The sequence below is a fragment of the Mizuhopecten yessoensis genome, unplaced genomic scaffold (genome assembly GCF_002113885.1).
Source record: "Mizuhopecten yessoensis strain PY_sf001 unplaced genomic scaffold, ASM211388v2 scaffold716321, whole genome shotgun sequence".
NCBI classification, from domain to species: Eukaryota; Metazoa; Mollusca; class Bivalvia; order Pectinida; family Pectinidae; genus Mizuhopecten; species Mizuhopecten yessoensis.
The window spans coordinates 453,970-469,765 of NW_018480058.1; the positions used below are offsets into that span (position 1 = coordinate 453,970).

The 15,796-nt window shown below is 39.6% G+C and overlaps 1 protein-coding gene across 6 annotated transcripts in view; it reads left to right on the forward strand.

The window, feature by feature from the left end:
• The window catches only part of LOC110443021 (zinc finger CCCH domain-containing protein 10-like), a 138,277-nt gene that overhangs the window by 102,530 nt on the left and 19,951 nt on the right, over window positions 1–15,796 (forward strand). For all 6 annotated transcript variants that reach the window (XM_021486965.1, XM_021486966.1, XM_021486963.1 and 3 more), the window contains one exon: window positions 5,322–6,953. In XM_021486965.1, coding sequence (XP_021342640.1) covers window positions 5,713–6,930 — 1,218 coding nt within the window. In that variant the 5' untranslated portion in view covers window positions 5,322–5,712 and the 3' untranslated portion in view covers window positions 6,931–6,953. The remainder of the gene's footprint in view (window positions 1–5,321; window positions 6,954–15,796) is intronic.

Sequence of the window (15,796 nt, forward strand, 5' to 3'; positions counted from 1 at the left end):
AGTATTGTGTTAGTTGTGTTAGTGCTGTGGATATACATGTATTAGTATTGTGTTAGTTGTGTTAGTGCTGTGGATATACATGTATTAGTATTGTGTTAGTTGTGTTAGTACTGTGGAGGTCAGTAGTGTAAATATGTATCATTTTACAGTTTACTGGGAAGGTGATGTTTATCCTTTATAATTGAGGCTGACCTTTAAATGGGTCAGAATGGTCGTTACCAACATTATTCATGTACTTTATAACTCCCTAGGGGCTTGGGAAGAAAGCTAGGGGACTTAACATGGATCACCGAGCAGAGTCAGTGACTGCTCTAATGAATCCGTGCTCTTCAATATAATGTAGGGACATAAAGGCCTAATTTAGGTCTGCCATATAGGTCTAATTCAGGTCAATATTGGAGCTTAGATAGAAATATTTTCAGTTCAATGTTTATTTTTCTGTTTTATTTACATTGTAAGTTGAAAGCAGAATTGTACCCAAAATATGTAAGATGCATATAAAGATTTTATTTAACTAATACACAAACTTACACATAATCTAGGCCCACTCTTCCCGGGTCTAGTGATAATCTAGGCCCACTCTTCTCGGGTCTATTGATAATCTAGGCCAACTCTTCCCGGGTCTATTGATAATCTAGGCCCACTCTTCTCGGGTCTAGTGATAATCTAGGCCCACTCTTCTCGGGTCTAGTGATAATCTAGGCCCACTCTTCCCGGGTCTAGTGATAAGCTAGGCCAACTCTTCTCGGGTCTAGTGATAATCTAGGCCCACTCTTCTCGGGTCTAGTGATAATCTAGGCCCACTCTTCTCGGGTCTAGTGATAATCTAGGCCCACTCTTCCCGGGTCTAGTGATAATCTAGGCCAACTCTTCCCGGGTCTAGTGATAAACTAGGCCCACTCTTCTCGGGTCTATTGATAATCTAGGCCCACTCTTCTCGGGTCTAGTGATAATCTAGGCCAACTCTTCTTGGGTCTAGTGATAATCTAGGCCCACTCTTCTCGGGTCTAGTGATAATCTAGGCCCACTCTTCTCGGGTCTAGTGATAGACTTCCGAGTCATCTCTGTTTATACACACTACTTAATGACTCCTGTTTACACCAGCGTTCCACAGTTGTTTTCTGACATGTGGATATGCATAACTGTATGCATGAACTGTTTTGTTGCAATACTATTCAATGTATCTGACACAAATCACAGGTATCATTGTAAGACAGCAAACTTGTATCAAGCTGCAAGCCGTGTACTTGTGATACATATGTACTTTAACATACATATTTTAGTGTACTTAAATTTTAGTGTATTATCAAAAGTTAACAGATATAATCCCATTGATGAATCGATAGATTCACAAATCTGATAGAGAACAATACACAGAAACTCAAGTGCGTGCCATTATAATGACTGCATTTTTAGCTAAAGAGTGAAAAGTGCTGAAAGCGGTAACCACTAGAATATGAGTATTTACAGTATTCTATCCCAATATTCCTTGCATAGACAATATATACTGTGGATATCAGAGGTAGATCACTATTTTAGAATATATTTACACTGTGATGTGTCCGCTAAGGAACTTTCATTGTGACAGTAGTGTTACTCCCCCTCCCTCGTCCTGTCCCTCAAATTGATGCCAGTTCGGCTATTTTATGGGAACATAAAGACCATTCTTTCAAAAGGATAGCACATTTCATCTGCAGCTATCTCATAAATAATCACAATTTGTAAATTAATGTTTTGCTTGAGTAGTTGACATCACTGCCACTGACATTTTCCATTGCCTGATTAACTCGTTAGTGAGTGAAATATATGCAGGCAAAGATAGTTTTATTGTGTCTAATTACATTAATTTACATGCCACTTCAATTAGTGGCTTTAATCACCTGTTGGGTCACACAGGTAACCACCAGTAATGTATTGGATCATCTCACACTTATTTGTTAACAGAAGTTAGCAGGAAGAATTTTTTAACACATAATTAAATTGCATGCAGTCAGGAAATTTAGTTGACAGTGAGAGTCATGATATCCATGTATTTGGGATTTCCCCAGAGTGTAGCAAAGGTGTATGTCGTGATTGAAACTTTGCTGGAAGTTGAAAATGCTTTAGTGTCGATCATTCCAAGAAGTTTTTATTGAAAAAGAAATTCTGCCATTCTTTTTCAATCGCCTTTAATGTTTTATTTAATGCCAGAATAACTCTGTAACTGACATGTGTTGGTATACGCTAGGTTCTGGTGAAAACAAGCTTCTCACTGACATTGATGGTATACAGTGAGGTTCAGGTGAAAACAAACCTTTCAATGATATTGATGGTATACAGTGAGGTTCTGGTGAAAATAAACCTTTCACTGATATTGATGGTATACAGTGAGGTTTTTGTGAAAACAAACCTTTCACTGACATTGATGGTATACAGTGAGGTTCAGGTGAAAACAAACCTCTAACTGATATTGATGGTAAACAGTGATCGAGGTTCAGGTGAAAACAAACCTTTCACTGATATTAATGGTATACCATGAGGTTCTGGTGAAAATAAACCTTTCACTGACATTGATGGTATACAGTGAGGTTCAGGTGAAAACAAACCTCTAACTGATATTGATGGTATACAGTGAGTTTCAGGTGAAAATAAACCTTTCACTGATATTGATGCATGGTATACAGTGAGGTTCAGGTGAAAATAAACCTTTCACTGACATTGATGGTATACAGTGAGGTTCTGGTGAAAACAAACCTCTAACTGATATTGATGGTATACAGTGAGGTTCAGGTGAAAATAAACCTTTCACTGATATTGATGGTATACAGTGAGGTTCAGGTGAAAACAAACCTTCCGTTGACATTGGTGGTATACAGTGAGGTTCGGGTGAAAACAAACCTTAAACTGACATTGATGGTATACTGAGTGAGGTTCAGGTAAAAACAAACCTTCCGTTGACATTGGTGGTATACAGTGAGGTTCAGGTAAAAACAAACCTCTAACTGACATTGATGGTATACAGTGAGGTTCAGGTGAAAACAAACCTAACTGATATTGATGGTATACAGGGAGTTTCAGGTGAAAATAAACCTTTCACTGGTATTGATGGTATACAGTGAGGTCCAGGTGAAAACAAACCTTAAACTGACATTGATGGTATACGGTGAGGTTCTGGTGAAAACAAACCTTTCACTGACATTGATGGTATACAATGAGGTTCAGGTGAAAACAAAACTCTAACTGATATTGATGGTATACAGGGAGTTTCAGGTGAAAATAAACCTTTCACTGATATTGATGGTATACAGTGAGGTTCAGGGGAAAACAAACCTTCCGTTGACATTGGTGGTATACAGTGAGGTTCAGGTGAAAACAAACCTTAAACTGACATTGATGGTATACTGAGTGAGGTTCAGGTAAAAACAAACCTCTAACTGACATTGATGGTATACAGTGAGGTTCAGGTGAAAATATACCTTTCACTGATATGGATGGTATACAGTGAGGTTCTGGTGAAAATAAACCTTTTACTGATATTGATGGTATACAGTGAGGTTCAGGTGAAAACAAACCTTTAATTGACATATATGGTATACAGTGAGGTTCAGGTGAAACCAAACCTTTCTCTGACATTGATGGTATACAGTGAGGTTCAGGTGAAAACAATCCTTTCATTGACATATATGGTATACAGTGAGGTTCAGGTGAAACCAAAACTTTCACTGACATTGATGGTATACAGTGAGGTTCAGGTGAAAACAATCCTTTCATTGACATATATGGTATACAGTGAGGTTCAGGTGAAACCAAAACTTTCACTGACATATATGGTATACAAAAGATCTTTTAGTACAAGCCTCTCACTGACATTGATGATATACAATTAGTTCTGGTGATGGCAAGCCTTTCACTAACATTGATGATATACAATTATTTCTGTTGATGACAAACCTATCACTAACATTGATGGTATACGGTAAGTTTTGGTAAGGACAACCTCTCACTAACATTGATGGTATATTATAAGTCCTGCTGACAAGAATGTCATATAGTGTTTTCTGGGTAACATTCAAATCTGCCCCCTTACATGCCCACTTTTCATATCCCCTCAGTACAGTCACCCTCAACACTCACCTCAACTCCTTACTAGTCCAATGTTATACTATAAAATCAATATTACAATTCATTTGCATAAAGATGGGTTTGTCGTCAAGTTGTTTGTAGTTCAAGTTAAAAAGATTTCATCTTGTTTCATGTTGTGCGAAGTTAGTGAGGAATACACGAATGGTGTGTAGTGATTAGCAACATCAATTTACATAAAGCTCGTTCATGTATGCAAATTAGTTTCAGTATATGTAAATTAGGTAGTAATGCACAATAATTTCAGTGTAGATTGACATGCATTTACAACAAAAAACTCAGTAATGTAGGGAAAAAAAGAAAAAGAACACAAATTCGAAAGTTCAAAGGACTTTATCACATATAAATACAATTTTACAACACCGTCAAGTGACATCAAATTGTCTTCAAAATTTTAGATATAGAAATTTAGTGGTTCATTTCACGTCCGGCATTCCCGAAGCTAAGCTGTTGACTTTTATTTTACTGAGGAATGTGGGTCCTAAAGCTTCACTTATTGATCAGACATATTACCCCTTAGACCAATGGCATGCATTGAGTTGAGTGTCTGCTCAGGTGATGTCTGAGAAAACACGGTGTTATGAGATTTGATGAGCAGAAAGGTTCTATTAAGGAGTATATCAAATGGATTGTAGTTGTATTTGAATTTCTCTAATACTTAATTGCTACATTGAATACTGTTGCTGTTTATTATTTTTGATCAGAAATACTCTTTGTCTATAATGTTTGCTAGCTACATAGCATAGTATATACCATTATTACCTGCTAACAGGAATATTATTATTTTCCTATATATTATTTGCTAGTTTGAATGCTATATTCCTGTAAAATTTCATATCTGGAATAATGTTAAAATATTTGGTATGAAACACTATTTCCCTTTTCTTATCCGAAATGCTTAATTCCTTTTGTATTATATATAATTTGCCAAATGGAATTCTATATTCTTTTCATATTTGCTGTAGGGAATACTAAATTCCTTCAATATTTCATTATGTTCCATGTGAATATTACATCTGTTTTGTTGCAGAAATAGCTCTATCGAGCTAATGTTTGTATGTTTATGTTATGCAATGCTAAATAAATATTCTTGTATCTTGTATTAATGACTAATGATGTTTGTCTTTTTCAGCAGTCACTTTGGGCCTAGACTTGCCTTCCTTTGCCAGTTCTAACGTTTCTCATTTTTGTTTTACTTGCAGATCTGATGTATAAATAGACAGAAGTCCAGCGCGCCAATGAGATGCTACGCGTGTCAGTGACATCTTACACGATGCTGTGACATAGTACACACTATTGTGTTGTTTAAGTGCCTTTGTTGTCAATTCTGCGAACAAAATTGCGGGTGTTATGAAACTTTTTCCATTATCTACTGAGGAACCTGACCATTTTGATGAAAAATTATTGCGAAAGTCTTAAAATTCGTTATCGCTTGTGCTTCTAAATGCGACTACATGCGTAGATCCCTGGGAACTCAGTAAGGAGTAGCGAGCTTGATTTGTGTTAAATTTTCATCCGTTTGGATATTTTCCCTTTTCTACCTTGTGTTTTATAATTCAGTAGGAAAATTTAGATCAAATTAAGATTGTTTGAATGCATAATCTGGATTGCAAGATGTCTGATAATAGTGAAAGTGGAAGTGAGTCCAGTGTGAAATTTTGCAAACAGAATGGCAACGACGATGATATATGTCGCGATTACTTACGTAACGTGTGTAAACGTGGAAAGCGTTGCAAGTATCGCCATCCACACTCTGAGGAATCGTCACGTGAAAGGAAGTATGACTACACATTTTGCCATGATTTCCAAAATACTGGCTGCCACCGCCCAAACTGTAAGTTCCTACACTGCTCCCGCGAAGAGGAGGAGCACTACAAACAGACTGGACAACTTCCTGTTCGGCTACAACAGGCTGCCGCCCTTGGTGTCGGGGTTACCCCTACCAATGACATGCCCCTCCTGAAGGGCGAGATCCCCATCTGTAAAGACTACCTTAAAATGAACTGTAAGCGTGGCATTAAGTGTAAATTCAGGCATCTCACAGCCACTGAATATGAGTTTGAATTACGTAAGTCGGACCAGAGGAATAATAATAATTCCCAAAACTATGATCCTTACGAGGAGGACTTTGATCGATTTGAGAGTTTTGAGTACTGTCATAGCAGTAGTGGTGTTAAGAGGCGAAGGACAGACAGGGACTTGGATGGATTCAACAGTAACTATGTGGAGAATCGATATTCCCCTACCCGTCCTCTCAGTTACCAGCTCATAGAAGACGAGAATTCAGTATTGCGTAGAAAAGTGGATGAACTTAAAAAACAGGTAGCAGATTTAACAGCTACAAATGAAGTGCTTCTTGAGCAGAATGCTCGCTATCGTGTTAGTCGGACATCTCTAGGGACAAGCCACGTGGCTGCCCCACAATCTCTGAACCATCTAGCAAACAGTCTTGCACAACAGATCGCTCTCAACTCCGAACTGGCTTCCCAGCATGCATTGCAGCAGCGCCTGGCGCGGGAGCTAGCGCCGGTGTCGGCAGCAGCTCAGGGGAGTTTAAACCAGCCAACGGTAACAATGAACCCTGGGTCTATACCAGTATCTCTTCCGCAGAACAATCTGACGGGCGTTACCCTGGCCCCTGTGTCCATCCAGCAGCCGTTGCCCCCACCCGTCAGTATGACTCAGGCCCTGCCCCCACCAGTCAGCTTAACCCAGAGTCTCCCACAAAACATGCAGGCCAACTCTACCACCCTCGTGTCCTACCCCATCGTCTCACAGAATCTCCGCACCGTCAGTAGTCTGGCTCACTGACACCACAGCGCCACCTAGCTAAGGTAGGTAACTCTACTTTTTCACTTCTGCTCTGGTTCAAATATGCCTGGCTGATCATTCTTGTCAAAGGACCACCCAAATGTCACATATTTACAACATTCAGTAGCACTTTTCATGCTTTTTTAGGAAAAATGGAATTGTTAAGACATTCACCCCTGAAGACACATTCAAACCTTCACCAAATCAAAGATTGGACAAGTCCAATTTAAATGTGCAGGGGTGAATTAGTTCATATATTACTGTACTGTAAAATGAACATTTTCTGCCCCTTGTTTATTTATTTATTTCCTTGTAAGATTCAAATTTTGATAATTTGTAAGTTTTGTTTTGTTCTGATTTAATATTCTCACAACAGCTATAGCCTTATGAAAATTGGTGATATTTCAGTTTATAAAGATTTCAAATGAGAAGAGTTTAATTGTTTAAGTCATCAAACCACAGCATACATAAGGTAGAAAAATAAAGTCTACATTTCTCTAAAGGAATAGACTAGAGACTTTTAAGGAACTCTGAAAGTGTTTAAAACTTGCAAACATGATTCATATTATTAACTCATTCACCCCTGAAGACACACTTGAACTGTTCCAATTCAAAGGTTGGAATAGTTCATTATGATATTTCAGGGGTGAATGAGTTAACATGAGGAAAGTTGGAGAAAGAAATGTTATCTATTTTTTCTCTGAAATATAGTTAGATGGTCTGTAGATCTGGCTGGAAGAACTGTTCAGCAGTGAAGTTGGTCGTGATGGATTACACAGCTAATGATCAACACAGGGAGTTAGTGAGTCAGTAAAACAACTTTAACATACGTTTTACCAGAGGTCAATTAAGGTCACTTACTCTGACTACTGGGGGCACTCTCTAATGGTGGAGAACAGTTTTGGTGGAGATATGTGGGGAATGCGTTAATGGTTTAGAAAGATGTCTTTGGAAGGGTGTACACCAGATTAATGGTAGAAGTTGGAATTTACTACATTAACCATCCTAATCGGTAATCACTTGAAGTCCTGATGGTCAAAGAGGACAAGAGTTAATGCCAAATATGTTCAGTGTATTTGTTCTAACCGGGTAGTGTGCTATCACTGTCTGGTGAAGCAGGAGCTCTTATAATCTATTGGTTCTAACCGGATAGTGTGCTATCACTGTCTGGTGAAGCAGGTCCTCTTATAATCTATTTGTTCTAACCGGGTAGAGTGCTATAACAGTCTGGTGAAGCAGGTGCTCTTATCATCTATCTGTTCTAACCGGGTAGTGTGCTATCACTGTCTGGTGAAGCAGGTGCTCTTATAATCCATTTGTTCTAACCGGGTAGTGTGCTATCACTCTCTGGTGAAGCAGGTGCTCTTATAATCTATTCGTTCTAACCGGGTAGAGTGCTATAACAGTCTGGTGAAGCAGGTGCTCTTATCATCTATTTGTTCTAACCGGGTAGAGTGCTATAACAGTCTGGTGAAGCAGGTGCTCTTATAATCTATCTGTTCTAACCGGGTAGTGTGCTATCACTGTCTGGTGAAGCAGGTGCTCTTACAATCTATTTGTTCTAACCGGGTAGTGTGCTATCACTCTCTGGTGAAGCAGGTGCTCTTATAATCTATTCGTTCTAACCGGGTAGAGTGCTATAACAGTCTGGTGAAGCAGGTGCTCTTATCATCTATCTGTTCTAACCGGGTAGTGTGCTATCACTGTCTGGTGAAGCAGGTGCTCTTATAATTTATTTGTTCTAACCCGGTAGTGTGCTATCACTGTCTGGTGAAGCAGGTCCTCTTATAATCTATTTGTTCTAACCGGGTAGGGTGCTATAACTGTCTGGTGAAGCAGGTGCTCTTATAACCTATTTGTTCTAACCGTGTCCGTAGTGTGCTATAACTGTCTGGTGAAGCATGTGCTCTTATAATCTATCTGTTCTAACCGGGTAGTGTGCTATCACTGTCGGGTGAAGCAGGTGCTCTTATAATCCATCTGTTCTAACCGGGTAGTGTGCTATAACTGTCTGGGGAAGCAGGTGCTCTTATAATCTATTTGTTCTATCCGGGTCCGTAGTGTGCTATAACTGTCTGGGGAAGCAGGTGCTCTTATAATCTATTTGTTCTATCCGGGTCCGTAGTGTGCTATAACTGTCTGGGGAAGCAGGTGCTCTTATAATCTATTTGTTCTAGCCGGGTAGTGTGCTATAACAGTCTGGTGAAGCAGGAGCTCTTATAATCTATTGGTTCTAACCGGATAGTGTGCTATCACTGTCTGGTGAAGCAGGTGCTCTTACAATCTATTTGTTCTAACCGGGTAGTGTGCTATAGCTGTCTGGTGAAGCAGGTGCTCTTATAATCTATCTGTTCTAACCGGATAGTGTGCTATAACTGTCTGGTGAAGCAGGTACTCTTATAATCTATCTGTTCTAACCGGGTAGTGTGCTATAACTGTCTGGTGAAGCAGGTGCTCTTATAATCTATTTGTTCTAACCGGGTCCGTAGTGTGCTATAACTGTCTGGTGAAGCAGGTGCTCTTATAATCTATCTGTTCTACCCGGGAAGTGTGCTATAACTGCCTGGTGAAGCAGGTGCTCTTATAATCCATTTGTTCTAACCGGGTAATGTGCTATGACTGTCTGGTGAAGCAGCTAGTGCTCTTATAATCTTTCTGTTCTAACCGGGTAGTGTGCTATAACTGTCCGGTGAAGCAGTTGCTCTTATAATCTATTTGTTCTAACCGGGTCCGTAGTGTGCTATAACTGTCTGGTGAAGCAGGTGCTCTTATAATCCATTTGTTCTAACCGGGTAGTGTGCTATGACTGTCTGGTGAAGCAGCTAGTGCTCTTATAATCTATCTGTTCTAACCGGGTAGTGTGCTATAACTGTCTGGTGAAACAGGTGCTCTTATATTCTATTTGTTCTAACCGGGTAGTGTGCTATAACTGTCTGGCGAAGCAGTTGCTCTTATAATCTATTTGTTCTATCCGGGTAGTGTGCTATAACTGTCTGGTGAAGCAGTTGCTCTTATAATCTATTTGTTCTAACCGGGTAGTGTGCTATCACTGTCTGGTGAAGCAGGTGCTCTTATAATCTATTTGTCTTTCCTTACATGTACTTGTCTTAAATAACAATCCATCTTCCCGGGGTTCCAGACACATTTCTTTGAGGGTTTTTTCAATAATGGTGACCAGGTTTATGACCCGATTTCCCACTCCTACCACTCAACAGTATATAGCTGTCAACCTGATAATGTAGATGTTTTCAAAAAACAAATTTCAGACATTTTGATTGGAAAGTTTCAGCTTGTTCCAAGGATGTTAAATTTTGTTTCGTATTTCCATTTTTTAAAGGAAGGAAAAACAAATTCACAAACATTTAAGAGGGTGGGGTTGTATTCCAAAGACTGATGTCAAGGTTTACATCCAAGTCACTTGAGTGTGACATATAAGATTATGACAACTTAAGGACAAGATTGATGTTCGTGTCATTTTAACCCATTCACCTCCATTGTCATATTTGAACCTTACCAAATCAAAGACTGGACTAGTCCAGTTTAAATATGTAGAGGTGAAGGAGTTACCAATCAAACGGATTGTCAAATTGTTTATAAATAGTTTGTTTATGCTAATTAAGGATAATTTTAAAATCCAATATCTGCATTCAATATTCAATCATTTGTCTGTTATAAATAATTAACGTTGATTATTTGTTTGCAGCGTTACAAAGTGTATTTATTATTGTTTGTTTGACAGAGTGTATCTATGAATGTTTTTAGTGTGACTGAGTGTAACTTTTAATGTTTGTAGTGTGACAGAGATTATCATAGAATTTTGTAGTGTGACAGAGTGTATCAATGAATGTTTGTAGTGTGACAGATTATATCTATGAATGTTTAGTGTGACAGAGTGTATCAATGAATGTTTAGTATGACAGAGTGTATCAATGAATGTTTGTAGTGTGACAGAGTGTATCTGTGAATGTTTGTAGTGTTACAGAGTGTATCTATGAATGGGAAAAGTGCGACAGAGTGTATCTTTGAATGTTTGTAGTGTGACTGAGTGTATCTTTGAATGTTAATAGTGTGATAGAGTTCATGTTTGAATGTTTGTAATGTGACTGAGTGTATCTATGAATGTGTGTAGTGTGACTGAGTGTATCTATGAATGTTAATAGTGTGATAGAGTTCATGTTTGAATGTTTGTAATGTGACTGAGTGTATCTATGAATGTGTGTAGTGTGACTGAGTGTATCTATGAATATTAATAGTGTGATAGAGTTCATGTTTGAATGTTTGTAATGTGACTGAGTGTATCTATGAATGTGTGTAGTGTGACTGAGTGTATCTATGAATATTTTAGTTCGACAGTGTATCTATGAATGTTTGTAATGTGAATAGGTGTATCTTTAAATGTTTGTAGTGTGACTGAGTGTATCTGTGAACGTTTTTAGTGTGACAGAGTGTATCTTTAAATGTTTGTAGTGTGACTGAATTTCATTGAATGTCTGTAGTGTAACTGCATGAGTGTATCTTGGAATGTTATTAGTGTGACTGAGTGTATCTGTGAATGTTTGTAATGTGACTGAGTTTATCTTCGAACTTTTGTAGTGTGAGTAAATCTTTGAAATTGTTGATACTGTGACTGAATGGATCTTTAAATATTTGTAATATGACCAGTGTTGTACACCTGCCCCCTTAATCATACATTGGATACTGATAAAGAACTCTTTTGCTGAGATTGATGAAGCTGATATTTTATCATCAGACACCCTAGCTGTGTGGATTTATGACAAACAGCAATGATGTGTGATTAATTGATGGAGTGTTAGGTAGGCAGCGTATAGAGTTACCTGCCTTGCAGGCTGCGCTTTGGATGGACGACCTCCATTGTTCTGCCCAGATTTCAGAAAAGCAATCCATTTCATTGTCTCAGGTCCCAGTTTGCCCATTAATGAATGACACCGATGGATGGTTTGTTCTATGCATGTGACATGCATCAATCTTTCAACCTTTGTGACCTTCCGAACATTTTACTGGAAAAGTTGGCCTTAATTTTCAGCATGTTGTGTGGTTGTGAAGTTTATATATTGGAGATATAAATCGTATTCTTGTCGCTACATAGATAATAACTCACCCTGTGTTGACCCATGTCAGACAGGCTTCAGTAACGGGGACATAGAATGGTTCTTCAGTAACGGGGACACAGGATGATTCTTCAGTAACGGGGACACAGGATGATTCTTCAGTAACGGAGACATAGAATGGTTCTTCAGTAACGGGGACATAGGATGGTTCTTCAGTAACGGGGACACAGGATGATTCTTTAGTAGCGGGGACACAGGATGATTCTTCAGTAACGGGGACATAGAATGGTTCTTCAGTAACGGAGACATAGAATGGTTCTTTAGTAACAGGGACACAGGATGATTCTACAGTAACGGGGACACAGGATGATTCTTCAGTAACGGGGACACAGGATGATTCTACAGTAACAGGGACACAGGATGATTCTACAGTAACGGGGACATAGGATGATTCTTCAGTAATAGGGACACAGGATGATTCTTCAGTAACGGAGACACAGGATGATTCTTTAGTAACGGGGACATAGGATGATTCTTTAGTAACGGGGACATAGGATGATTCTTCAGTAACAGGGACACAGGATGATTCTTCAGTAACGGGGACATAGGATGATTCTTCAGTAACGGGGACATAGGATGATTCTTCAGTAACGGGGACATAGGATGATTCTTCAGTAACTGGGACACAGGATGATTCCTTAGTAACGGGGACACAGAATGATTCTTCAGTAACGGAGACACAGGATGATTCTTCAGTAACGGGGACATAGGATGATTCTTTAGTAACGGGGACATAGGATGGTTCTTCAGTAAGGGGGACATCGGATGATTCTTTAGTAATGGGGACATAGGATGATTCTTCAGTAACGGGGACATAGGATGATTCTTCAGTAACGGGGACATAGGATGATTCTTCAGTAACGGGGACATAGGATGATTCTTCAGTAACGGGGACATAGGATGATTCTTCAGTAACGGGGACATAGGATGATTCTTCAGTAACGGGGACATAGGATGATTCTTCAGTAACGGGGACATAGGATGATTCTTCAGTAACGGGGACATAGGATGATTCTTCAGTAACGGGGACATAGGATGATTCTTCAGTAACGGGGACATAGGATGATTCTTCAGTAACGGGGACATAGGATGATTCTTCAGTAACGGGGACATAGGATGATTCTTCAGTAACGGGGACATAGGATGATTCTTCAGTAACGGGGACATAGGATGATTCTTCAGTAACGGGGACATAGGATGATTCTTCAGTAACGGGGACATAGGATGATTCTTCAGTAACGGGGACATAGGATGATTCTTCAGTAACGGGGACATAGGATGATTCTTCAGTAACGGGGACATAGGATGATTCTTCAGTAACGGGGACATAGGATGATTCTTCAGTAACGGGGACATAGGATGATTCTTCAGTAACGGGGACATAGGATGATTCTTCAGTAACGGGGACATAGGATGATTCTTCAGTAACGGGGACATAGGATGATTCTTCAGTAACGGGGACATAGGATGATTCTTCAGTAACGGGGACATAGGATGATTCTTCAGTAACGGGGACATAGGATGATTCTTCAGTAACGGGGACATAGGATGATTCTTCAGTAACGGGGACATAGGATGATTCTTCAGTAACGGGGACATAGGATGATTCTTCAGTAACGGGGACATAGGATGATTCTTCAGTAACGGGGACATAGGATGATTCTTCAGTAACGGGGACATAGGATGATTCTTCAGTAACGGGGACATAGGATGATTCTTCAGTAACGGGGACATAGGATGATTCTTCAGTAACGGGGACATAGGATGATTCTTCAGTAACGGGGACATAGGATGATTCTTCAGTAACGGGGACATAGGATGATTCTTCAGTAACGGGGACATAGGATGATTCTTCAGTAACGGGGACATAGGATGATTCTTCAGTAACGGGGACATAGGATGATTCTTCAGTAACGGGGACATAGGATGATTCTTCAGTAACGGGGACATAGGATGATTCTTCAGTAACGGGGACATAGGATGATTCTTCAGTAACGGGGACATAGGATGATTCTTCAGTAACGGGGACATAGGATGATTCTTCAGTAACGGGGACATAGGATGATTCTTCAGTAACGGGGACATAGGATGATTCTTCAGTAACGGGGACATAGGATGATTCTTCAGTAACGGGGACATAGGATGATTCTTCAGTAACGGGGACATAGGATGATTCTTCAGTAACGGGGACATAGGATGATTCTTCAGTAACGGGGACATAGGATGATTCTTCAGTAACGGGGACATAGGATGATTCTTCAGTAACGGGGACATAGGATGATTCTTCAGTAACGGGGACATAGGATGATTCTTCAGTAACGGGGACATAGGATGATTCTTCAGTAACGGGGACATAGGATGATTCTTCAGTAACGGGGACATAGGATGATTCTTCAGTAACGGGGACATAGGATGATTCTTCAGTAACGGGGACATAGGATGATTCTTCAGTAACGGGGACATAGGATGATTCTTCAGTAACGGGGACATAGGATGATTCTTCAGTAACGGGGACATAGGATGATTCTTCAGTAACGGGGACATAGGATGATTCTTCAGTAACGGGGACATAGGATGATTCTTCAGTAACGGGGACATAGGATGATTCTTCAGTAACGGGGACATAGGATGATTCTTCAGTAACGGGGACATAGGATGATTCTTCAGTAACGGGGACATAGGATGATTCTTCAGTAACGGGGACATAGGATGATTCTTCAGTAACGGGGACATAGGATGATTCTTCAGTAACGGGGACATAGGATGATTCTTCAGTAACGGGGACACAGGATGATTCTTCAGTAACGGGGACACAGGATGATTCTTTAGTAACGGGGACATAGGATGATTCTTCAGTAACGGGGACATAGGATGATTCTTCAGTAAAGGGGACACAGGATGATTCTTCAGTAACGGGGACACAGGATGATTCTTTAGTAACGGTGACACAGGATGATTCTTCAGTAACGGGGACACAGGATGATTCTTCAGTAACCGGAACATAGGATGATTCTTCAGTAACGTGGACACAGGATGATTCTACAGTAACAGGGACACAGGATGATCCTACATACGTCATGTCTGATTCAGACCTGGTTATGTATTATATGGGAAAATATTGCATTGAAGAAAACTTCAAAAAAAAGAAAAGGAAAAAAACCTTTGATAACTTTAGCTCCTTATTCACTGTCTGATGGCAAAATAATTATGAATTTGTAGGCTTGCACTCTAAAAGGTCCTTTGAGGTCATGAGCTAATTAATCACATTGTAAAGGATTCTCAAGGTCATGTCTATAATTTTCAAGGTCATATGAAAGACATGATAGTACATGGATCTTGCTGTTTTTGGTACACCCTTAGTGTATGTTTTATACTGAGTTATTCCCCTTACTCTAGTTACATGACTCACATCAGTAGCTAACCAGTATAGATGGTTGTCATTTTCACGTAGAGAAGTTCTTATTCTTGACTTGTTGATCATTCTGGCAGACACTCCTCAGTAATAGGGTTATATTACAGAATTGTTAGTGTTGTTTCATGTATCTATTCGTTGGTCCATTCCACTAAAATGAGATGGTCAGGGAGGCTATAGGGTCAGTCTCAGTTTTATCTCTCTTTCCACAACTCTCTGGTCCTGTGGTCGTGTACTGTTTGTCTGTCACATCCAGTCTCCAGCCAGATTGTTCCAGTAAAGCCAGTCAGATTGTCATTGGATGGAATAATCACATGACTGAGAT